This window comes from Clytia hemisphaerica, unplaced genomic scaffold (assembly GCF_902728285.1).
Source record: "Clytia hemisphaerica strain Z4C2 unplaced genomic scaffold, Clytia hemisphaerica genome assembly, whole genome shotgun sequence".
Taxonomy (NCBI): domain Eukaryota; kingdom Metazoa; phylum Cnidaria; class Hydrozoa; order Leptothecata; family Clytiidae; genus Clytia; species Clytia hemisphaerica.
In genome coordinates, this window is record NW_027103768.1 from 1,120,340 (window position 1) to 1,144,125 (window position 23,786).

Genomic DNA, 23,786 nt, shown 5'->3' on the forward strand with positions numbered 1-23,786 from the left:
AAAGTTTGGCTAACAAGAGGTCGTGAGGTAAGCAATCAAAGGCTTTCGATAAGTCAATTAGAACAGCACCCGCTTTTTTATTATCAGCAAGAGCATTTTGCCAATTTCCTGGCAGCAATTTTAAGCACTTGAGTCGGTATAATTCGCTATATTATAATTAATCTGCGTTCGTTCGTTCGTTCGTTCGTTCGTTCGTTCGTTCGTTCGTTCGTTCGTTCGTTCGTTCGTTCGTTCGTTCGTTCGTTCGTTCGTTCGTTCGTTCGTTCGTTCGTTCGTTCGTTCGTTCGTTCGTTCGTTTCGTTCGTTCGTTCGTTCGTTCGTTCGTTCGTTCGTTCGTTCGTTCGTTCGTTCGTTCGTTCGTTCGTTCGTTCGTTCGTTCGTTCTTTCTTTCTTTGGCTCGTTCGTTCTTTCGCTCGTTCGTTCGTTCGTTCGTTCGTTCGTTCGTCTGTTACCAACTTTTCTCAGGATTGAATCATAGGAATCTTTTGATTTTTTCTTAGCTAAATTATTATTTTTTATTATTGGAGTGTGGAATGTTAGGTATGAGGTTATAAATATCAGCAAAATTTGACAAGGACGTGAACACAGTGGGTACCAGGGTTATCTCCGTCAGCAGAATCATATAAATCTTCAGTGTTCCAAATACGAAATTCTTCGCCCTTCTGAACTGCCACTGGCGACGAAGGAGTGAAAACAATCTCATCTGAATCAATATGTGTACCTGGTATTGTGAATTTTATTACTCCCTGGCTAATCGGGGGAAAAACTGGTATATTTTGATTGTTTGTGATGAGTGTCAAGATATCAGTTGAAGTAAAAACATAATGATGACAACCCCAATAACTTGCACCAGAACTTCCTATGTCTTCCGAACACTCGATCCCACCTGAGACATGTTGGAGTTTAATGTCCTTGACTTTTCCTTTGTGTGGTATAGTGAATGAAGCATATTGGTTGTTTCGTCCTTTGTAACAAATCGGTCCTGCTGTCACCGGCAACAGCGGAGCTATAATAGGAAGTTACAATAAGGTGATTCTCACTGGCTCTTTACTTTAAAAATAGAATTTTAAGCTTATAAAATCAGTTAGAAAACAACAAACCGAATCTGACTATTTTACCACTTCGACCTAGCTGACATCCTAAGGTTTTGCCTGTACCAGACGACCACGGCTTTTTCCTCGACATCGTGATCAAAAACTCGTGTGTTGGGATAGAGATAGGCTACCCGAGGTTGAACTGTTGGCAATAAAGCGTATTTCCGTAATACAAATTAATCAGCAAGTATATTTCAAAAGAAGACTGTGACGACCCATGGAATATAAATTGCTTTGAAAGGTGAAACGAACATCATTGCCACTCACATTCATAGCATTCGACCATTGACGTCGTTTCATTGCTCGCCGCTCGATTCGCCAGACAGTCCGTCGTTGTACATTGACAATTTTCATCTTCAATAATGGTGTTCATACATTTTCTTTTCCCACAACGTAATAAACATTCGGTTTGTGATTTCGTTCGAAAAACTTCTTCTTCTTTTGTATAACTTTGTGATGGGATGAGGTATTTTTGATAAAGATGACATTTAATCGCATCCAAGAATAAGACAATGAATAAGAATATGAAGCGAGCATCTTTTACAAACATCCCTAAAATGAAGATAATCCCTTTTTTTTTTCTCTCGAAAAAAATAATCTCTTAAAAATTTCGAAATTTTTACTTTAATCGAATTTTGAGATCGCTTCTCTTGGATTCGTTCAAACGAAAATTCATTGAAAAGGTTGATTAGAATCCGATAATTTGAACTTCTTTTTCTATGAAAATTATAAAGAAGGTGCCATTTTCATTTGATGTCTTTAAAATAGTTACTGTAATGCTGTTAATTGGCTTGTTACTATTTTGCCCTGAGAAACCTATTTCCTTCGGATCAAATTTCCCCAAAATAGAAAATGTTTTATTAAATGTCTCTTCAAACAATCAAAACAAAAATTTTCCAAACATGGCTCACAAGTTGATTTATAAGGGTCACAGGTGACCCGTGCAAGTTGTGAATTTGCATGATGGAAAAAATATACACCTTTAGTCTAAATTCTTTTACACAGCATAAAAAATCTAAACAACTTTTACCTTGCACTTTTAGGGATTTAGTCCTCATACGCAGTTTGAGAAAACTTGATGACCCCATACACCAGTTATTATTCTTGATAGCTTAAATTTTTAGCTCTTCCCTTCATAGCATCTTGAATACAGCATGTTCCCAAGAATCTAGAAAACTGCAATACTTGTATTTTTGATAGTTTTGTTCAACTTGAAAACATTTCTTGCTGGGCCAGATAAATTTGATAAAAAAAAGTGAAAACTAGAAATTTAATTTCATTCATTTCTTGAAGTTTCTTTGACGTTTTGAATTTTTTTTACTATACTTTTTACTATACATGGTGCAAAGAAGACACCGAAACGTCAAAAATGAATAAAAATAGAATTTCTAGTTTCAAATATTTATATATTTGTATATATAAATTTAAATATTTATATTTATTATACAAATATTTTGTTTATGCTAGATGTCATGGCGATTAATTTTTTTTTTAATGTCTAGTTAACCAGAAGGATCTTTTAGGAAGAGGGTTATTTCACAGTTTGTTGAGGAGCCCTTTTTTTCATCCGCAGTTGCGGGATTTTAGTCCACTTTCGAAGACGGTAATCACGGCCTTTATTCTGTAAAATTAGTATAGTCTGAATTACTGACCTCTAGAAAACCGCCTGTAGTATAGAAAGTAGTTTTCAGTCGATATATGGCTACAGGTAGCAAATTTCTGGACGAAAAGGAAATACCGCTTAATCTAAAAAAAGACGGACTGCGGAAGCCTTTGACCCTCCCTCATTTTTATGAAGGACTAGTCCAATATGAGCAATTATTTTGAATTGAAGCAAATTTTAAGATTGCCCATTTAAGTAAAATCCCCTAATACGATAAACTCGACGTACTCGAGACCATGATATATCGAACGCAAAGAAGACGTAGAGCAGACATAATTCATTTTATTTGTAATTTTTTATTATACTACAGATATTACAAAATAGTTAAGATTTGTTAAAAAATATAATTATAAGATATGTGTGACTATCTGGGTGGTGTTGGGTGTATTCTTTGATAAGCGTTGCCTGAAAAAAAAGAAAATCATGATTTAATTTTCAGACTCCCAATTTTAAGAATCATTTTCTTTTGAAGTTAATGACACTTCGAATTTATGAACACAATGAAAATAATCAGGTCAAAAAATGAGGAAGAACTGTATCATACTGTAAATGTCACGTGCTGTGGAGAACAACAAGAACTCATTTTCTTTCTTTTTAGACGAGAACAAGCGAGTGATAACAAGACAGTAGCGTACTCACCGATTGGTTTATTCAGCAGTGTATAAGAAGGTATTTTCATTGTCTTCGTGTTCTACTGGTTGTTGTTCGTAATATTGATAGTTAGCGAATTCTTTTTCGGGGTCTTCTACTTCAAAGTTATCTTCAGGGATGACGGCTTCTGGATATTGCTCTACATCTAATTCTCGTTTTGGTCTTTGAATTCCACTTCTGACGTCAGTAGAGGCAAGAGCGTGTCCTGGGAATCCCATAGTAGTAAACCCAGGGTGCGTGACTGGATGACCGTATGGAGTTGAGTGGCCACCATATCCTGGTGCGTCGACTGGTCCTGCTCCGACTGGGCCTGCGGGTCCAGCACCAGGGCCACCGAAGCCAAATTGACGTTTGTTAATAACAGATTTTTTGAAATGTTCTGGGATAGTTGCTGGACCTAAGTGACCCGTGAAAGTTGATGCAAGACCTCCCATACCACCTGTTTGGAATCCAAGTCGGTAGTTATCTCCACTGGCATATCCATAACCAACATGAACGGTTTGTTTCTTGGTGATATGATCACGTTGCTCTTTCTTAGTGGTTTTCTCCTCCTTTTTGCTATCTTTGGCTTTCACCCCTTTGGATCCTTCAACTTTCGATTTGATCCAAGGGAATCCCCATCCCCATTGGCCAAGACCAGTGCCAGGGTAACCATGGAAATAAGGCCATCCATAACCACCATAATGACCAATGGGTACACAGAAACGTTTGGTATGTTTCTTACCGTCTTTACTGACCATATCTCTGCAATGGAAAGCCATGGGTGGAGCTTGTTGTAAGACACTGGATCGACCCCATCCACCGCCACATCCACCTCCGCAGCCACCGCCGCCGCCGCCGCCGCCATAACCACCACCGTATCCTCCATCTCCATAACCACCGCCGCCGCCTCCCATGCCACCGCCTCCATATCCTCCGTGATGGCCAATTCCTTCGTGACCACCATATCCATGCTCGTGTTCGTGCTCATGTTCATGATGGCCTTCATGGTGACCGTGTCCTTGGTGACCGTGGTGACCGCCTCCTTCTTCTTCTCCCCATTCATGCACGAAACCATGGTGATGTCCGTGATGGTGGTGACCATGTTCGTGTTCATGATGACCGTGATGGTGACCGTGTCCTTCGTGTCCCTCTTCGTGTCCCTCTTCGTGACCTTCTTCACCGCAACCACCACCGTATGGTGATCTTTTGCAGAGATCAGATCGTTTGTTGCCCGTATCTTCTCCCTCTTCCGCTTCTTCGTCAGATTGGTCCTGGTTTTCTTCATTGGCTCCGTCATCCTCTTCACTAGTGTTTCCTTCTTCGCTGCTTTCTGCTGGCTCCTCTTCGCCTTCCATTGAAGGGACCTCAGTTTTTTTGGTCAGTTCTGTTTTTGAAGAACTGTCTTCTTCTTCTGGCTTTTTAGATTCTTCTTTTTCTTCTTGACTCTCTTTTTCTTGATTGTCATCAGCTTCGTCGTCTTGGTTGTCGCCTTCGTCGGGAATATCATCAGCTTTCGTGATGGCATCTTTGCCGACTGCTTCGTCGCTCTACAGATTAATAATAATGAGGTCTAACCAAAATGCAAAGAAACTATACTCTATTGAAGTTAGTCACAACCTGTGACGTGTCAGCGTCATCATATACCAACAGTTTAGGTGGAAAATGTCTTCTGAAAATCAATGTCTACGCGTTTCTAAAATACTTCTACCTGGTATCATTATAACAGACGGGATAACAACCTTAAATTATTTAGCAAATCAAAAACCATGACTTAGAAGGAGGATGCTGCTCGAAATTAACTACGGAAGAAAATTTTACCTCTCCTTCAGGAGCTTCATCTTCTTCTTTGACTTCTTCTTCGATCAAATTTCTTTTGCTGCCACTTCCACTCCCTGATTCTATAGAAAGAAAAATGAAAAATTATACCTTATAGGCAGTAATAGAACGCGCAAGTATTATGCTTTAATTTCAATAAATCTTTATCACGCATTGGATAAAATGTTTATGAGTTTCTACGTGTATGAGACCAGGTGTTTGTGAATGACACCGTGAATTTTTAAAGATACCGACTATTGGTTTAAAATCATCATTATGAACCTTGAGCCATCACCGCTCATATTGCTACTAAGGACTAAGGGAAACAAAGGTTGTACAAATACTTGCATTACTACTGATATACTGGGAGGTTTAGCGAATACAAAATGATTACGAAGTGGTATTTTCGCATCATTTTGGCCATTTAATTCTCCAAAGGTTTTATTCACGCGAAATAAGGAGAATAGCCAATGAAGTTTGGTTCGTTTGTATTATTTCAACTGGATCTTTGAATGGTGTCGCTTAGAGATAATCGGGGAAGCTTATCAGATGACTGACCTCAGGAAAGTGATGACATACCTTCGGCTGTGGTTTCTTCTTCATTCTCCAATTCATCTCCTGCATCTTCTTCGTTGATTCTCACTTCCAAAAGTTCATCATTCTCCTCACCACGTGCGATGGGAAAACTGTACACGTGGTCTAGTGCCAGTCCCAATAATAAGAAATATAACAATATCCTCATTGTTTGTTTTTATTACCCCCAATTATCAAGAAAAAATATAAATTTTATCCTTTATGAGGGTAAACTTTTTTTCTAATTCGAAGTTTTTTTTGTTTCATTAATTAATGCTGAAGAAAACGTTTGTTTCACCTGCAGTTTCATAGCACGCTCAATTAACCCTCATATTCTGTATGGTTGCTATGGTAACCAAAATTCTTTTGAGTGGAGGTTACAGACAAAACGAAAGTTCTTGTCTTCGAACATTCGAACGGACTAAACAAAAGAGATGTTTAGACAAACAAAGGTGCTCTCGTGAAATTATTCGACTCTCGAACTGTGAAGAGGCAGTCAAACCACTGTTTTATTTATTGTACTTAAATCATTATTTAAGCAATATGAGAAGGATGATACATGTTTTTTATAAGAACATAACGCTTCGATGGCCAAAATGTTAAGAACAATACTCTTAGGTGCCAAATAAACGCCCCCCCCCCGCTTGTTAATTTTTCGAAAATGTTCCAACCCCCCGGACCTTATTAGGACCCCCCCCCCGTTTATTAATTTTTAAGAATATTTTCAGTTGGCTTAAAGAAGTCCCCTTATTTTGCTCCAAAAAGCCTGATTTTAGCCTATATTTACCTTATTTTTGGGTTTTCATAAGTACAATTTCCAACCCCCGGCAATTAGGCCCCCCCCGTTTATTCGAACCCCCCCCCCCCCCGTTTATTTGGCACCTAAGAGTAAGCTACAGACTCTAAAACATCCGATTTCCTAGGAAAATGGACAAAAATAGTCGCAAAATGATGAAAATAAGAATATGTTAAGAACATTTTTAGGCTTAAAACTCAAAAAGGTTAAGAACATCCGAACGCTTTAAAGAATTTGGATGCTCTTATAAAACGCCAGATAAAACACAACAATTTCAGAATAGTACCTTTCTTTTTATCTTTTTTAAAATGATTAGTTTGAAGAAAAAAGAATATTCCAATATTTTCGTGCATGTACTATGCATCCTTATTAGACAAAAGAAATGCGACCAGTAACTTGAGTGGGTCCTCGTCCATAACTGCTCATTTGTTGGGTGACCCAAGACTTCTTCGTCTTTCCTTTGTACCCGACAATGACGTACGACGAACGATATTGACGTTGGAAAGGGCGCTTACCACCGATCGCTTCCAATGCTTTCTGACAATCAGACGTAAACGCCAAAGTGGCCTCGTCCTGGTAGGCTCCAAGCACGATGGTGCTATAAATTGAAAGTCAAAATAACTAATGTCATTCAAAAAACATACCTTTTAAAACTGAGTATGTAAACCAGTCAGGTGCAAATTAAAACGTTCGCTTATTGCTCAAAGTTTTTATTGGCAACTGTGATTATTTTCCGAATTTTACCTGGTAAGGAATGTTTTCAGCTTGAAATGATATGATATCTTAGATCTTTTTATGATTACTTTTAAGCTGAATTACAAATTGGGTTTCAACAGGATGTAGATGTACTAACCCATCATTTAGACTGTTGGTCCACTTTAAAGCATTGGTGCATTCATTTCTGTAATAGTGCCAATCGAATGACGCGCTTCCCACAATGGTACCTTCAATAAAACAAAAAAAGATTTTCGATGAGAACATATAAGACCAGCTCACGATCATTTTAGAATGCATAATGCCAAGAGTGATCATGCAAACCGGTGTCAAATTGCTCCGCAGATACTTTCTTACCTCTGCTACCATCGATTGCGACGAAATTGATTCCTCTTCTTTGTTTACTGTAATCTTTCCCTTCCACTTTGATGGTGGAGATACCACATCCACTGGTTTTCCCTGGATCGCCACAACCTTCTGAACGGATCTCGTATTTGATGCCATCTGTAGTGATCATTTAAAAGGAAAATGTAAACTTTAACAAAGTTGTCGGACCAATAAGAAATAAATAAAGAATGAACAAATAAGATGGCATTTCCAAGGCAACGGAAAAGAAAGTATTGCTGCCCTCTATAGAGTGTGAAGGTATGGTCAAATTTCCCCTTACGAAATTTATTCCCTTATGATTTCCCCCCGGCTTGTTTTTTTTTCACAAAAAGGTAAAACATTACCTCTATTATAATCATTTATCTTACCAAAATTGCAATCTTTGACATCAGTTAGGCCTTGTCGTTTCCCATTTGAACTCGGACATTTAATACAATCCTGACTTTCCAAAGAAGGTTGGTAGGTTCCTGATGGGCATTGTGTGCAAGGTGCAAGACCGTTCTTTGAGTATGTTCCAGGATGACAAATCGCTGAAACGGTTAATGAATAAGCTGATGAAGAGGTCAACTTCAGGAAAGAACCTTTGTGACCTAATAAATGTGACTAAATGGGCGATTACAAGAGTGTTTGAATATTGAAATTAGACCTTTTTCTTAGGGCAACAATTTGATGGTAGACAAGAAGTGGGGCCGTTACCTTTGCATCTATGGAAATCCGATGATAAAGTCCCTTTGGTTGTTTCACCTTGCGGACAATTTTCACAAGACAATGCACCTTCTCTGTTTTGAAAAAATCCTGGTTGACAAACTGTACATTTCTTTGTTTCACTCTGATAGAACGTTCCACTGGGACATTGCACTGTAAAAGAAGATGAAAAAAATGAAACCAAATACTGTATTCACTTTCGAGATCTCGAATGTTTCGAGACATTTATTCATTCAGAAAAGTCCCAAATTTTGAGGATTTTAAGGAAAAGGCTTTGCTAAGTAAATAACTGTAAATCTACAAAAACCGTTCTCATTGAACTTACAGCACTTGATGGTTCCATTCACAGATTGGAGTTCAGAACCTTGTTTGCATGAGATGGAAGGTTTTTGTGAGTTCACTTTCACACTGTTGTCTTTCAATACTTTGACCGCTGTGCTTGTCACCTGAATTCAAATAGTAAGAGAATTACGTCTGTTGTTATGCACTAACTCTTTTATCTGAAGATATTACCGATTCTGGATTCAACGTCGTCCCAGTGTATCCTAGGCTTTATTTTCGTCATTTGAAAGACGCCAAAGAAGATTATCTGGCGCTATCAGCAAGCATTGAAAATCTGATTAAACGCTGTAAACGAGGCTGTTCTCGATCAACAGTTCACATACCAGACTAGAAGACATAGGAGAAAAGGGAAGTAGAAATGATACCTTTTGAACAATTGCTGTCTTTTGAAGTTCCAACGCCTGTGTCAACGTGTTCAACTGCTTAAGATTGTCTTTATCGAGAACTCCTTGATTCAATGTCTTGCGAACAGATATGGAGAACTTGATGACCATCTGATCTTTACTATTGGTGCTTCTCTTTGTCTTCTTGGAACAATACACAACAGCATTCTCCACATCACATTGTTGTTGTTGTGAGCAGAATGCTGCTCCCCAAATGAAATCTTTCTTCAACGTTGCTACAAAATCACGCTTCAACTTTTCCATAGAGGCTTGGTCTGAACATTTGCCACTGAAGATTTGCATATCTAGCGCCACGCTGTTTGGTGACTTGCCCACTAAAGACAGAAATTTTGTGAACATATATGATAGCTAACAATGTTTATTACACATTTTTTCATTATAAGAAACTCAAACTTTCGCGTCAGGGTTGAGGTTGCTTAGTATTCTAGCTCATTTTGTGAAAAAGTATCCTTGATATTATACCATGTTTATGCTTATTGGGTCAAGAGTAACCTGAATGACCAAGCTGTAAATTGCTTTGTATTTTGATGTTTTCAATAGCTTGGTCTACCTAGATGCTTGTAAACCCGGGGCCGGTAAATTTTTAGCTTTTATTGAATTATTAAATCGACAAAGTACGCATGCGCTGTCTCCGATTTTAGAATATAAATCGATTTAGGATTTAGGAAGACTGAAGGAAACCAGGAACGTCTAAAAGAAAAAAAAGTTTACAGCTTAGATATCCAGGCTAGGCCTGCCATGGTTAACTTATACTTTACGAGATAGTGAAAAAAAATGGCTAATCTGAGCCCTTTAGCCTTACCAATACAAGCTGGTTATTTATATAAAAAATGTGTAATATAAGATAAAATATCTTCAAACTAAACTATTAAACCTCTCGTCTTGATGTGTCTATAGGCTGCTAAAATCTTTTATACACTATTGTGATTATAAACCAAAGATAAATTATATGCGAAGGAGTTAATGCGAACACTTAGGAATCTACACTTGGCTTTAAACCCGAGAAAATCATCAGAGATACCTGAGCAGTCTGGCCACATAGGATCTCCTCTATTGATAGGAACCATATGAGAGTGTACCAAGTTGTCAAAGTTGAAAACACTTGCACCTTGCCACGCTCCATCCATCGAACACACATACAAATTGTACACTTTGGCAATGTTTGCACCCTCCAGAAACCATGAACCTTTTTGACAAGCTGCAGTACAAATGAAAGCTTCAACTTTCCCGTTGTTCTTAATGTTGCATGTGGCGGAACCATGCTTGGGTGGCGCATCCACTGGGCATTTCAACACTAGAAAATTAATTAGTTAAAAGTTTCGATGGCCCTCACATGTTCATCAGAAACATAGTAAAACCTGTTTTTAGGTAATATAACCCAGGATGAATTATTTTGAAAAGACACTCTATTGCCTTTCTTTTAATTTTTCTTTGCTACCTAACTTTGACAATAACGAATGCCATGTTTTTTATTTACTTACTTTGGAGCTCGAATGTCATGGTGCAGTTTTCAGTATTGGATGATTTATCTCTGGCTTTGATATCAACACTGTGTTTCCCTTGGTAGAACTTAGTTCCATTCACCACCGAAGGGATGAAGACCAACTCGTTGTCAGCCTCTACATTGTCTGTGAAGCGTGGCATGGGCCAAAATACTTGGTGTGGGAATAACCCTGTTTTGATGATTCGATGTTTTTTGGGGCAATATGTTACAACTGGTGCCTCGTGATCTAAAAATGGGTTTGAGGGTTTAAAATAGGAAATCGTTTCATTTCTAAAGCCTTGTCAACATCTTGAAGATTCAAAATTATTGCTACCGGTAATAAAAAGTATGAACAGTATAAAAGAAGTGAGAACATATTGTGCTGGTGGCAGTCTTACATCTTTACTAGTTAAAATTCCAATGACTTCTTTTCATCTCGGTAAAATAACTTGCTAAACCTAAGCCTTAAGACGGTCCTGACTAACAAAACCTATAACCAAACGCTGTAATGATATTCAAAAATGTCTACCTTTGACGATGAATTTCCGTTTGCATTTATTGGTGTTTCCAACAGCATCAGTAGCAGTGTAAGTAACTTCAACTGGATGGTGAACGAACACTTTCAGTGGTGATGGATGACTTGTGGTGATTGTCACTGGAAAACCTGAATTATCGGTTGCCGTCGCATTGGGGAATGAGATGATGGAGTAATTGGTGCCTGGCTTGTTGTTGACGGTTGGAATTGGCAATTTAGGACATGTTATCGTCGGTGGCTCAGAATCTAAAAATATGGTGCCATAATGAGTGAAAAACAAAGTCAGACGAGCGAAGTTCAGTGGAAATAGTGTATTTTGAATATCTTGGTTTCTTATCATAACATGTAATTGGAATACTTTCCAGGAGAAATTGTTAAATTCTACGATAAATTTCGATAGAATGGTTTGCAATGACAAGTTTTGTTGTATCTTACCTTTACAATACCCTAGTTTTCCTGTCCATTTTCCTGATCCGTGACACGTGACATGGTTTTGACCAATTAGCTTGTAGCCTTTCTTACAGTCAATGCGACAGACAGATGTACATGAGCTGTCTACTCCATTGCATGCTTTGTCGAGGTGGATGGAGTTTGGTGATAACTTGATTGCTGGACATTTGATCACTGGAAATATATTCGAAGACGTAAGATATAGTGGAGTCTCTTTATCTCGAACCTCTATAACTTAAATGTCTCCTTAACTCGAACAAATCGCGTGTCCGAGTTATGGAGACTCCGCTGTACTACCATAGATCAAAAGTTTATAGTTTGCCATATTTTAACACCCGAAATTTTTGTTTTGATTTGGCTCATATGTACTGCTGACTTCTCGGAAACTCACAATTTGATGTTCGCTAAATGATAAGAATCAGAGAGACATTTATAAGGTAACTATGATGAAGATACAACATCGAGTCAAAGTTGTCAACCTTTTTTTCTATACTCGTTCTTGGTAGGTGGGCAATCTTTTCCTACACCATTGCAGCTCTTGTAAGCCTCAATATATTTGATTTTGAAATCATATGTTTTGGTCCTCTTCTCATTCGGGCAGCTTCCCGTCCATGTGTCGATATTCCAAGATGTCCAACTTCTCTCTGTGCATTCCTTCGTCGGACATTTACCTGAATGTAGAAAGCTTATTCGGTTAAAAGAAGGCTTCTTTGAGATTGTCAAAACAGATAGATCTTGACATAGCTTTCTCACACTTTTTGATTGAATCAAACGCTTATTCGTTTCAAAAATATTTTGAAAATTCCTTCTTCAAGAAGCGCAGACTATGAAACAACAGACCAACTAAAACTAACAAATAATTGTTTTTAAAAGTCGAATCGACGAAAATTTTATCTTACAGAAAGTTCTTGTATCAGTGATTCTTGGTGGTCGACAATCAGGATCGATGCCAAAGCAAGCCACTTCTCCTTTCTTCTGTTCTTTCATAACGTAAGTGTATGAAGGCTTTTTGTCTTGGTGTCGTGTTTGGTCTTTACATTGTCCATTACCGACTGCTGGTGTCCACGAACTCCATGGTGCTACTGGACAACTACTGGCTTTTCTGCAATTACCTACAAATCATGAAAAGTATAGGAGGCATGATTTAACTGGATTTCCTGAAATGTCTTTTAAAGTGGAGAGAATTTACCTACAGATTAAAAAACAGTATTCCATGTATGAGAAGTTGATATTTAAAATAATCATTATCATAATACGCTTAAATCCGAACTCTCTCATTCTTAGTCTGAATCGCAGACCTCTACAAAACCTCTGGTAGTATAGGTCTGCTTAATGATCTACCAAACGCTTTCCGATTCGTTTTTTTTTTAATTCGATGTATTTTACAGAATCTTAGCGAGTAAATAATTTTATTGACATTGATGTGCGCGCAAAGACGACCGTTTCGAACGTTTTCAATAGAATGTTTACATTCGAAATTCGAATCCAAGACCAGAAAAACAAAACAGAAATAAAGATAAAAAACAATCTGATGCGCGCATTTTGTACAGTCTGTAGATTTATTTTTCACTTTTGCTTTTATAAGATATCTGGTCTGTAAATTTATCCTTCAGCTCTTCGGTCGAAGCTCAAAAATACAAATATGAACAAAAGAAAACAACCAAAAACACTCCAATCTCTTCAAAAGGCAGAAGCAGCCACCGACCTAAAATTTGCAAATATCTGTTCTGATTTGCCAGCTGGAAGGATTTCCCCGAAATTAAGAACAGTTCCTCGTTTTCCAGGGGAGAAATTTTTACTTCAAAACAGTTATATTTTTCCAGCTAGGGGGTAAAAAAACTTCCGGAACAGGTACGAAATTACCAGGCGATTGATTTTTTTATGCGAGTTAAAGGCAATAGCGCTATACTTATAGTAGGGGTCGGATTTGATGGTACTTCCATGGTATACTCTGAAATACATGCTGATGTCAGCCCGAAAGCTGATTGGCTTAACCGACAATTATACGCGGTTTAAGAGTATAGCTAAAACTTTGTTATGTTTTCAACAGTAAACGAAAGTGAATGAAGACAAAATGTAAACAAAAAGATTGCAAAGAAGTTTTCGAATATATTCACAATAGAATGTCTTCATTTAAAAAAATAGAAACACTCGATTTCATTCAAAAGAAAAATACATTCCTTTTTTTCTTTCAGTTTTATGTAAGTCTTTTTGTGTTGTTGTTGAACATTATAGTAAACTAGCCGTCCCGGCGTCGTCCGAGACGACTTCTTACTCCTTTTAATACACTCGCTTCGCTCGCTTTTCTATTTTTCAGAAACTTGTAGGGATTTGTATACAAATGTACTTATTTTGCGAGAAGAAATGTTCTTAAATTTAGGCCTTTTTCGTAAAAATTGATGTTTAAAATTTTTAAGGGGACACTAAAATTAATGCACATTAAAAAATATGGTGAAAGTATTTTTAGTTGAATTTTGATTTTTCTTCTCCTTAGGGAGTGGTCAGAAAGTATCTACTAGGGGGGAGTGGAGGATATTTTGAAAAATCCCAAAATACTTTCGCACCCCCTCCCCTAAACTGGAAAAAAAATTCGAACCGCCCCTCATAAGGCCCAATATTTTTTCGCACCCCCCCCCCACTAGAAAAATTTTTACGCAAAAAAAGAATTCATACAGATGCGGTACAAAGAGTATTATTTGTTTGTATGACAGTTTTTATGTCAAAATTAGGTAAGGGAGATAGTTTAGCCCTGTAAAGTTGAGTATAGTCCTTTAGGAGATCTACCATTTTGATTGACGTTTACACCACGGGATTTTTTCCGTCGATTTCCATGGTTACGACGGAATTTCTCTGAAGTAAACAAAATAAAAAAACCCGTGGTGTAAACGTCAATCAAAATGGTAGATCTCCTATAGGAATAGTCCTGGGTTAAAATAAGAATCAACGAGTTATTTTCTCTGAGTTTCCCAAAGTTTTGGGAGAAAATTACGGCTTATTTTCCCTGATACATAATCTCCCTACATTACAGAGGCATTACTCAATTACTCAAAATATTGAAAATTTTGAAGATCAGGTACTCGAGACCCTAAAATACAAGCTATTCTGTTGTTAAAAGGAGTCTGAGAAATGAAATTCTCTGAGTTTGAAATTTCCCTATAAACCTATATTTTCAGGTTTTCCAGGGTCTGTCAAAGCTCTGTGTATATAATTTATAAGATATTAGTAGAGACTAAGGAGGCACAACCATGGTTTGCGCCGACGGGAAGAAATGTCGATGTTTTTCACCACCATTTTAGCTTAAAGACACTTTGTTTTGACAAATTTCTTTCTAAAAAGTACTTTTTCAAACCACTCTGATGAGCTGTGAAAGCCACTAATCTACTTCCCTCATTTAGCTCAATGCTACAAACCAAAAGGGCAAGGCGATGATGCCCAAATAATGTTAGTATGACATGTACATATATGAAATAAAATAAATTCTGAGTTGTCGGCCGTCAGGCCGAAAAATTTTTGAAATTTTGAAACGTAAAACTATGAAATTAGACCTTCCTACATTTTCTCTTGAGGTGCCCAAAAGATTGGAACCCCCCCTCTCAACCCTCAAAAAAAATTTGAAACCCCCCCTAAACCCGCGAAAAAAATTTGGAACCCCCCACCCCCCTAGAATCCTCCACCCCCCCCCCTAGTAGATCTTTCTGACCACTCCTTATTAAATTGTATAAATTTGTCATAATTTTTTTTGTTGAAAACCTTCAAAACAATACTGTTCTGACTCGCTAAAAATACTAATGGCAAATATTGGGTGAAAATTGAGTTTAAAAATTTCTCGCGAGAAATCGGTCATACTTAAACGTGCTTTTTTTTGGGTTTTTGGGAGAGGAAAGACTATTATTTTCCTCACGCAAGGATGAAGATAAAAAACAAACAGAAATTCAAATTCAGTATTAGAGGTACTTGGCAACACCGATCACTCCAAAGACCACAGTGCTTTACGGTGGAATATAAAGAGTGCCTTTTTTCAATACCTCTTAACAGAGTCAACAATTATTTAACAATTAAACTCAATGCGTAAGTAAAAGCGTTTTCATTTTGCTATCTCAATAGAACAAAAAATAGCAAACATTGATTAAAAAATTTCATAATTGAATTGGGAATAAGCATCAACTTTTTTCATATTGTCAAGTCCATTAAATTGAAATGTTTTTATCAGAGTATCAAAAGAAGGGAAATGTCATCGGAGCTTTACTAATCTCAAGGGTAATCATAAATATGATGTCTTTTTGAAAACTCAAATTTTATCTTCGACGTATTCCCATGTGAATCAAAATTATTTCATAACCGACATAAACTTTTTTTTTAAAAACTATAAATTATGCTGATAGTGCTATTGCACAGTCAGTTGTGTTTCTCCATCAAGGAGAAATGTGCTCTCTTGAATGGAAGTGCACTTGGCGAATAGAATTGAATATACAATCAAAAAGGCGCGAAAAAAATTGCCGTGTATTTAAAAATCGCTAGCGAAAAAGCCTCATGCGAGAATGGGAGAGTTCCGATTTAAGCGTATTATAATATAGATTATATAGATTATATTCACTTTTTTGAATATATTTTTTGGAATTAAGTCACTTTTGGTTTTTGTTATGATCCAGCACTCCTAAATACTCCTCCGTATGGGTGTTTGTGCCAATGCTAGATCAGCATTTAATAAATATACCATGCGTCGTTCCCTTTAACTGTTCTTATTACCAGGGCTGACAAAATCTTATAAGAACAGATCGCTAAATTCCAGCTTGACTGAAGGACTTTTAAGAACAGAAACTTAATTTCCCAGCTAACAGTTTAAGAGGCCCCCCCCAGCGGACCCAAATTTCACGCATTCACGCAAAAAATTTTCGCAATTCACGCATTCACGCAAGTTTTTCTCGAAATTCACGCAAACCCAATTTTTTGGAAAATCGGGGAAATTTTCGGAAAAAATCGGGGAAAATCTCAAAAATAGAGGTGTTGCACATTTCGCTAAGTTACGTAATTTACGTAATTTCCGCCATTATTGAGTAAAACGTTCGATTTGCATAAAAAAGTATGACAAAGGCTGTACTCGGATATTATTCGACCGGATCTGGTCTATGCACCTTGAGAAAAAAACTAACTCAGTAGTGATTTTTTCCTGAGACCTGACTATAAAACACCGTGGTTTTTGTTTTTTAGCGTCATAAGAAGCCCCCAAATAGAAAGCGTTGCGTAATTTTTCAACTTTAATTACATGCCATCATGCAAAATATTTGATTCTTCTAACTTGTCACGATCATTTGGAAAAGGTAAAGCTTCTGCAGTTAACGTATCGCGATAGTAAGTGAAAAGATATGCACCGCAGGCGAATTTTTGTACATAAAATAGCTTAAACATTATCAAAAATAGGTCAAACAAACTCGAGGATGACACTATGATGCTTAGCTCAGGGGTAAGGAGGCGCAACCATGGTTTACGCAGAGAGGAAATTTTTGCATTTTTGTCACTCGCGTTTGGCTAAAAATGCTCTCTTTAACACCATTGAAAAAGAATGTAGTCTAAATTCGTTAGGCAAGGTACGATCGCTTGATAGCTTGTAAAATAAGGTAAAAGAATGAACATTTGTTGCGAGCAAAGCGATCAAAAAAATTTAAAAAGAAAGGTTTTAATCAGGGCCCGCGAATTAATTTCCTAACGTGGAGGGGCCGAAAACATAGTGACTAAGGAGGCGCAACCATGTTTTACGCCGACAGGAGAAAATTTCTATTTCAACCCTCTGACGTGCTTAAATACGACTCCATTTCAGACTAATTTTACCAAGAAATCAGGTTAAACGATATTCTACATCATGGGTAAAAATTTCTTTGAAATAAATTTCTTTTAATTTGCAAAAACGTGGTGAAGTCATGGCTGCCTCCTGCCCCCAGTGGCTCTAGCCCTGGCTGGCCCTGGCCCTGGCTGGCCCTGACCCTGGATCACTCATCATGCATAACCATGGTTTTATCTTAAACAAACACTTTCAAGGGGGCAAATTAGAGTTATTTAAGATTCGAGGGCCAATACATGTTTGGCATGAGCGAAAAAATCTGGAAATTTAAGGTGTCTAGATTGCTAGAAAGCGCATCTAAATCATGAATCGTTATATAAAATAGAGAATTTGAAAGTTGCTGATTTTTTTGTGCACCTTCACCTGGCATCCCTTGTATTCGGGATAGGTGCGCACCTTGGGGTTTTCTACAAACTGTGAAAAGGAAAAATTCACGCGTGCACGCAAAAAACAGGGCAGATTCACGCATTCACGCAATGGAAATATGGATTTTCACGTTCACGCAAGTTTTTTCAATTCACGCATTCACGCAATTTTTTTTCGATTTTCACGCATTCACGCAACCAAAAAAGCCCATTCACGCATTCACGCAAACCGCTGGGGGGCCCCGTTTAAATATCTGTGCGAACAGATCAACAATTTCCAGATGTTCTACTTAGATGGAGAATTTTGAGCTGCCACTCAAGGCAACCACATTCAGAAGGAAAAGAACAGATATTTTAAGAAAGATTTTTTGACTTTTTTGAAATTCCCTCAGAACAGGTAGGAAATTCTTAAACACCTTATTTTTTGGATATCAAACTATATTTTCATAAGAACAGATCATATTTTTCCAGCTGGTCCCAATCTTCAATAGAACAGATCATAATTTTCCAGCTGGTGTCCCAATCTTTAGTAGAACAGACCACTTTTTTCCAGCAGACTTTTTTCTTTAGTTCGCTAAGAACAGACCACCATATCCAGCTGGAACGTGCCTTCAAAACAGATATTTTGAAGTCCCCCTTCGGTGAATGCTTTCGAAAAGGATTGAAGCTAAGTACATGAAAAAGATAAACACAAAGGCCACACAATATCGAAAAGTGAAATGCCAAAGCTGAAGAAACGTTTTTTGTTTGTTTTAACATTTAACAAGGGAACAACAACACTCCCTTTTGTAGAATCATAAAGAAGTAATGTCAGAAATATTCAATATGACCCCCAAAATGTACTGTATAAACATAACTAGAATACCTTGAAATGATCTACAATATATCTGTAGAACTGACAAAACAATTATCTGGAGCCAAAGTGATCAAAGAATCCCCAGTGTGGTTATAAATTATACACTCATACAAGTCCAAATTCAAGCATCAAAATGTAGTTTTATGAAGCAAAATTTTGTTGATGCACACAGAAGATACATCAGGGCACTTAAATTCAATTTAAATTTAATTTCTAATCTTTTACAAAATCTCCACATTAAACAAGAAAGGAGGAAGAAAAATAAGCAAACTTCCTTCCGCCTACTTTTTTTCGAAATCTAAATATATTTTCCAATCTATGATTCGATGCCTCACAGAAAATGTAAACATTACGTAATGTTATATTTGTAGACACTCGTCAGCTAAAAATGTCTTTAGCCGTATATCGGCTAAAGGCGGGAAATCTCTGGACAAAGGAAATATCGCTTATTAAGCATCATCTATAAGGAGCACGAGTCCGTTAGTGGATGCCAGCAGCCTATCTCATTCTTGCATAAAGCTTTTTCGTTAGCGATTTTTTCTCGAACTCTTTTTCGCGCCTTTTCTGTATTTGGTCTTTCAATTGGTCAATTTTCAGCCTTAAAATGAAAACCGTGAAAACATGTATTTTTTCGTTCCTTTTTTCTAATCTTATTTTTTGAACATTTTCAAGAGCGCTTTGAAATTTAACACTCATTTTCTTTTTCTTTTTCATTTTCAAATAACTTTCAAAGCCACCCACGAATGTCCACCCACCATCGCTAGCCACGATGGCTGAACAACTCCTAGCATAAGGATTATTCTTGTAAAATTATAGTTTTAGTCTATTAAAATATGCCAGTTTCGATTCGGTTTGCTTTCAAAATAACTCCTTTTTTAACTTTCTTGCAAAATCAACTTGGTGAAAGGGTGAAAGTAGCAAAAAATTAATTTAGACAATTTTCTTGAAACATTTTATCTTATGTAATTTTTTCCTTGGAAAATACAAGAAATTGTCTTGGCCGATTTTCCTTTAAAAATACAAGAATTTGCTTTAGGTTGTTTCTATTACCAAAAAAAGAAAATGTATTTTGTCTAATTTTCCTTGGAAACTACAAGACATACATAATTTTCCTTGGAAAATGCAGGAAACTGCGTTTTATAATCAATGTTCCAATCAATATGCAAGAAAATATTGTAGTTTTTTTTTCCTTGGAAAATACAAGAAATCATTTACACATCTCTCATAAGGAAGAAATACATTTGATGTCTCAATAATGACAGCGAGCGAAGCGAGCTTGATTATCATTGTAAAGAGTCATCTCAAGAGACGATTCCAGGACGGCTAATTGAAATATTAATATTAGTAGATCAAATTGCCACCGAAACTATGTAAACAAAAAGCTGAAAGACTTCAGGATATAACTTACACATGGTTCGATCTTCTGAGTTGTAACTTCCATTGCATTGGCCTTTTACTCCACTACAACTTCCATATCTTTCCACATATCTTGCTCTGTCTTTCTCAGCTCGTCTACGATGTTGTTTTCCACAGGTCCCTTGTGTTATTGAACCTGTCCAAGCTCCCCAACTAGCCCACCAACAATTCGTGACCTCTCTGCATGAACCTACAATCGAAAAGAATTAAGAGTTTGCAAAAGTAAAGATTCAAGAGGCGTTATGTTATAGATTTCCACAGAGTTTGTCCTTTTTGTCTCACTTTGAACAATTCAGCTCCTTGCTATTTTTCAAAATTTATTTTCTTTTTTTTTATCTACGATGTGTTCTGAAATTTAGGATATGAAACTTACATTACATCAAACAGAACTTTTACAGTTTTACAGTTGACTCTTTTTCCTCAAAAGCTTTGTGCTTTTGAAACACGAAATTAGTAACATTTAATTTTTGCCCTTATTAAAGATAAAATGAAGACGAGTGAAAATAGCTTGGTAAAGTGTTGTCCTTGTAACAGAAAACACTTCAGCTCCATTTCATCTCCTTTCACTGTAGAATATCTTTTCCATAGCTTCATGAAAAGTTACACTCCCTAAATGGTTTTTAATATTTTTTTCATCTCCCCAAGGAGATTTTGATGTAAGGAAGAAATGAAAAGTGCGTTTCTGGAATCAGCAAGGTTCAAAATATCTTTGACCAAAAGTCAATTTCATTTTATAGTGAAAACGGATAAAAAGATCATTCTTTCTTCTTCATCTTTTATTTTCGTTTTTCAAATTTTGGAGAATTTCTTTCATGAAAATTATAGTGCGTGGTAATATTTCATCAGCAATTCCAATTTTATCGTAATCGGAGCATGAGCTGATAATTCGAATGGTGTTTAGTCAGGGTAATTTCTAAGTCTCAACAAAACCCACTTACACGCTGTTCTCGTTTTATCAACTTCCCTACATCTTGTACTTCTGCAACTCCCCACTTTCATTTTAGGTATATTGATGTGAACCACTTTATTGATTTGTTTGATGCATTTCCCTTCAGGGATGACGGTAGGCTGGTAACCAGCGTAACGGGCCTGGCAACGTATCTCCACACATGGTTTCGGAAACCACACAGCCAATGAAAATTCAGGAATCAATAAAGTAAGTAACAAGTGAAAATATTTCATTTCGCTATCATCGATGTTACCTTTCTTCAATTGAAATTAAATTCTTAAACCTTTACTTTTCGGGTTGAAAAACAAACAGTAATAATTCTTCTGTTGCCTAGTTTTCTTTTTCTCTCATTAAAATTTTCGCGTCTTATCTGCTAACTTGACCTTTTGCTTGGTCTGAGGCTTGTTAATGGCTTCCAAAATTTCCACTTGCTAGTGTTTTTACAAATTAGTAAAGATGGCTACCATTGTCGACCAATCAACGGATACTCATTTTTGAAAACGCCTTCAGCGAGCTATGCAAGATTTGATTTCCCCACTGATGATCTGTGTAAAAGTTCAGGCCCAGGAACTGGCTCACCTTATCGGGACCAGTTATCTTAGCATGGTGAAATGAGGTTAACTGAAGGTCTAAGCGGCTAACTTTTTCACTGTGGCACAGAAAACAATCGGGAAAATGTTAGCGGGAAGACACGAAAAAATGGGGTACTACTTACATTTTAGTCGTTCTCGATTGACTTCATTACAAAGAGTATTTTTACAGCCTCCTGACTTCACAGTATGTTTCATGCTGTAAATTACTTCATCCACTTGTGTGATGCATTGTCCTGTGGGTGGCGCTGTGGTCGGTTTATACGAACCCTTATATCTTGCAGTGCAGTGAAATTCTATGCAAAAGTTTTTAACAAATGAAAAATGGAGAACTATAATTAACAATGGTAGGTAGGTGCTTCTATACCGTGCCATTGCTGTAGTTTTTCTTGAAATTAACTCCAATTCTTTTTCACGTTTCGATTTTTGAAAGAGATACTTGGAAAAGTAAACAGTAATCGAGTTTTGGTTTATTCACTGACAAGCTGTTCAATTTCTTTTTCATAAAGATTTTTTCTTTGACCAATACACTTTAAATAACCAGACCCTTTTTCTGTTTATATACCGACTCATACTTTTTCAGGAGTACTAGAAATTATGATAAAAAAACACTCCAAAACACCCCCTCCTCACAGACCTGGCAGGACTTTTTCAGCCAGTGGGGGTCAAAACAACGGACTGAAACTCGATGGGGATTGGTATTCCCATATTTTTAATGACCGGGGATTTAAGTTTATTTGTTTTCAAGTCAGAAAATTAGTGGGGACAAAAATTGGAATATAATTTTCCACCGGGGACGATACTTTGGCCGATTTTTGGACCTACCCCGGTGGGGTGGAGGTCCTATAAATTAACCCATGTTCGATAGTTAGTTAGTTAGTTAGTTACCAGCTTTTCTCGAGATTGGCTCATTAGTTTTTTCTGATTTTTGGCACAAAGGTGCATGACCATAAACCCTCGAATGTGACGGAGCCCGATTTTCGAAAAAAAAATTTTTGGGCAAATTTGGGCCAAAAAACGGCTTAAAAACGGGTTTCTTGGACTCTGTGAAAAATTGGATCATTAATTTTTTCTGATTTTTAGCATGAAAGTAGGGTACAATCATAGTTAAAGGATGGCTCAAGCAGATTTTTGCCGAAAATTTTTTTTGGCTCAAAAAGCGCATTTTTATCTATAAGAACCACTTTTAATAAGAATACATTAATGTTCTTAGCCATATTATTATTATTTTTGGACCTACCTCCGGGTGCCCCGGTGGAGGTCCTATAAATTAACACATGTCCGTTCGTTCGTCCGTCCGTCTGTTACCAGCTTTTCTCAGGATTGGCTCATTAGTTTTTTCTGATTTTTTGCACAATGATGCAAAATGGCAATGCCCAGAACGTGACGGAGCCCGATTTTTGAGAAAAAATTTATTTGGGCAAATTTGGGCCAAAAACTACCTAAAAATAGGGTTTTTTGGACTTTGTGCAAAATCCTGTCATTACTTTTTCCTGATTTTTTGTACAAAGATGGAGGGCAAGATTCTCTAAAGAATGGCTGAAATGGTTTTTCCCGGAAAATTCTTATTCGCCTTAAAAAACGGATTTTCGTATTTTGGGGGAAATTCCCTTTAACCAAATAAGAAAATATAGCTTTTAACAATGTTGACTCATTATTTTTTTCTGATTTTTTGCACAATTATGCAAAATGGCAATGCCTAAAATGTGTCGGAGCCCGATTTTCGAAAAAAAATATATTTGGGCAAATTTGGGCCAAAAACTGCCTAAAAATAGGGTTTTTTGGACTTCGTGCAAAATCCTGTCATTACTTTTTTCTGATTTTTTGTTCAAAGATGGAGGGCAAGATTCTCTAAAGAATGGCTGATGTGGTTTTTCCCGGAAAATTCTTTTTCGCCTTAAAAAACGGATTTTCGTATTTTGGGGAAATCCCCTTTAACCAGATAAGAAAATATAGCCCTATCTCAAAGTTGACTCATCATTTTTTTCTGATTTTTTGCACAATGATGCAAAATGGTAATGCCTAAAATGTGACGGAGCCAGATTTTCGAAAAAAAATATATTTGGGCAAATTTGGACCAAAAACTGCCTTAAATAGGGTTTTTTGGACTTTGTGCCAAATCCTGTTATTACTTTTTTCTGATTTTTTGTACAAAGATGGAGGGCAAGATTCTCTAAAGA

The 23,786-nt window shown here is 36.9% G+C and overlaps 3 protein-coding genes across 3 annotated transcripts; all 3 read right to left on the bottom strand.

Moving 5' to 3' along the window:
* Positions 1–499: 499 nt before the first annotated feature.
* LOC136805804 (uncharacterized) lies at positions 500–2,245 on the bottom strand. Its single transcript, XM_067062365.1, has 3 exons — positions 2,125–2,245; positions 1,362–1,646; positions 500–1,006 (listed from the first exon to the last, which is right to left on the bottom strand). Exons 1-3 carry the CDS (start codon positions 2,180–2,182, stop codon positions 558–560), a joined length of 792 nt encoding a protein of 263 aa, XP_066918466.1. The 5' UTR covers positions 2,183–2,245; the 3' UTR covers positions 500–557.
* A 774-nt stretch (positions 2,246–3,019) lies between these two features.
* LOC136805788 (uncharacterized) lies at positions 3,020–6,046 on the bottom strand. The gene is made up of 4 exons (XM_067062348.1): positions 5,785–6,046; positions 5,209–5,288; positions 3,397–4,937; positions 3,020–3,162 (listed from the first exon to the last, which is right to left on the bottom strand). Exons 1-3 carry the CDS (start codon positions 5,945–5,947, stop codon positions 3,405–3,407), a joined length of 1,776 nt encoding a protein of 591 aa, XP_066918449.1. The 5' UTR covers positions 5,948–6,046; the 3' UTR covers positions 3,020–3,162; positions 3,397–3,404.
* An 811-nt stretch (positions 6,047–6,857) lies between these two features.
* On the bottom strand, positions 6,858–21,249 carry LOC136805835 (sushi, von Willebrand factor type A, EGF and pentraxin domain-containing protein 1-like). The gene is made up of 15 exons (XM_067062400.1): positions 21,006–21,249; positions 20,060–20,257; positions 12,494–12,706; positions 12,074–12,265; positions 11,580–11,768; positions 11,139–11,390; positions 10,608–10,856; positions 10,148–10,420; positions 9,088–9,440; positions 8,706–8,826; positions 8,372–8,533; positions 8,044–8,205; positions 7,646–7,792; positions 7,428–7,518; positions 6,858–7,172 (listed from the first exon to the last, which is right to left on the bottom strand). The coding sequence occupies exons 1-15, from the start codon at positions 21,247–21,249 to the stop codon at positions 6,944–6,946; spliced, it is 3,075 nt and encodes a 1,024-aa protein (XP_066918501.1). The 3' UTR covers positions 6,858–6,943.
* Positions 21,250–23,786: the final 2,537 nt, after the last annotated feature.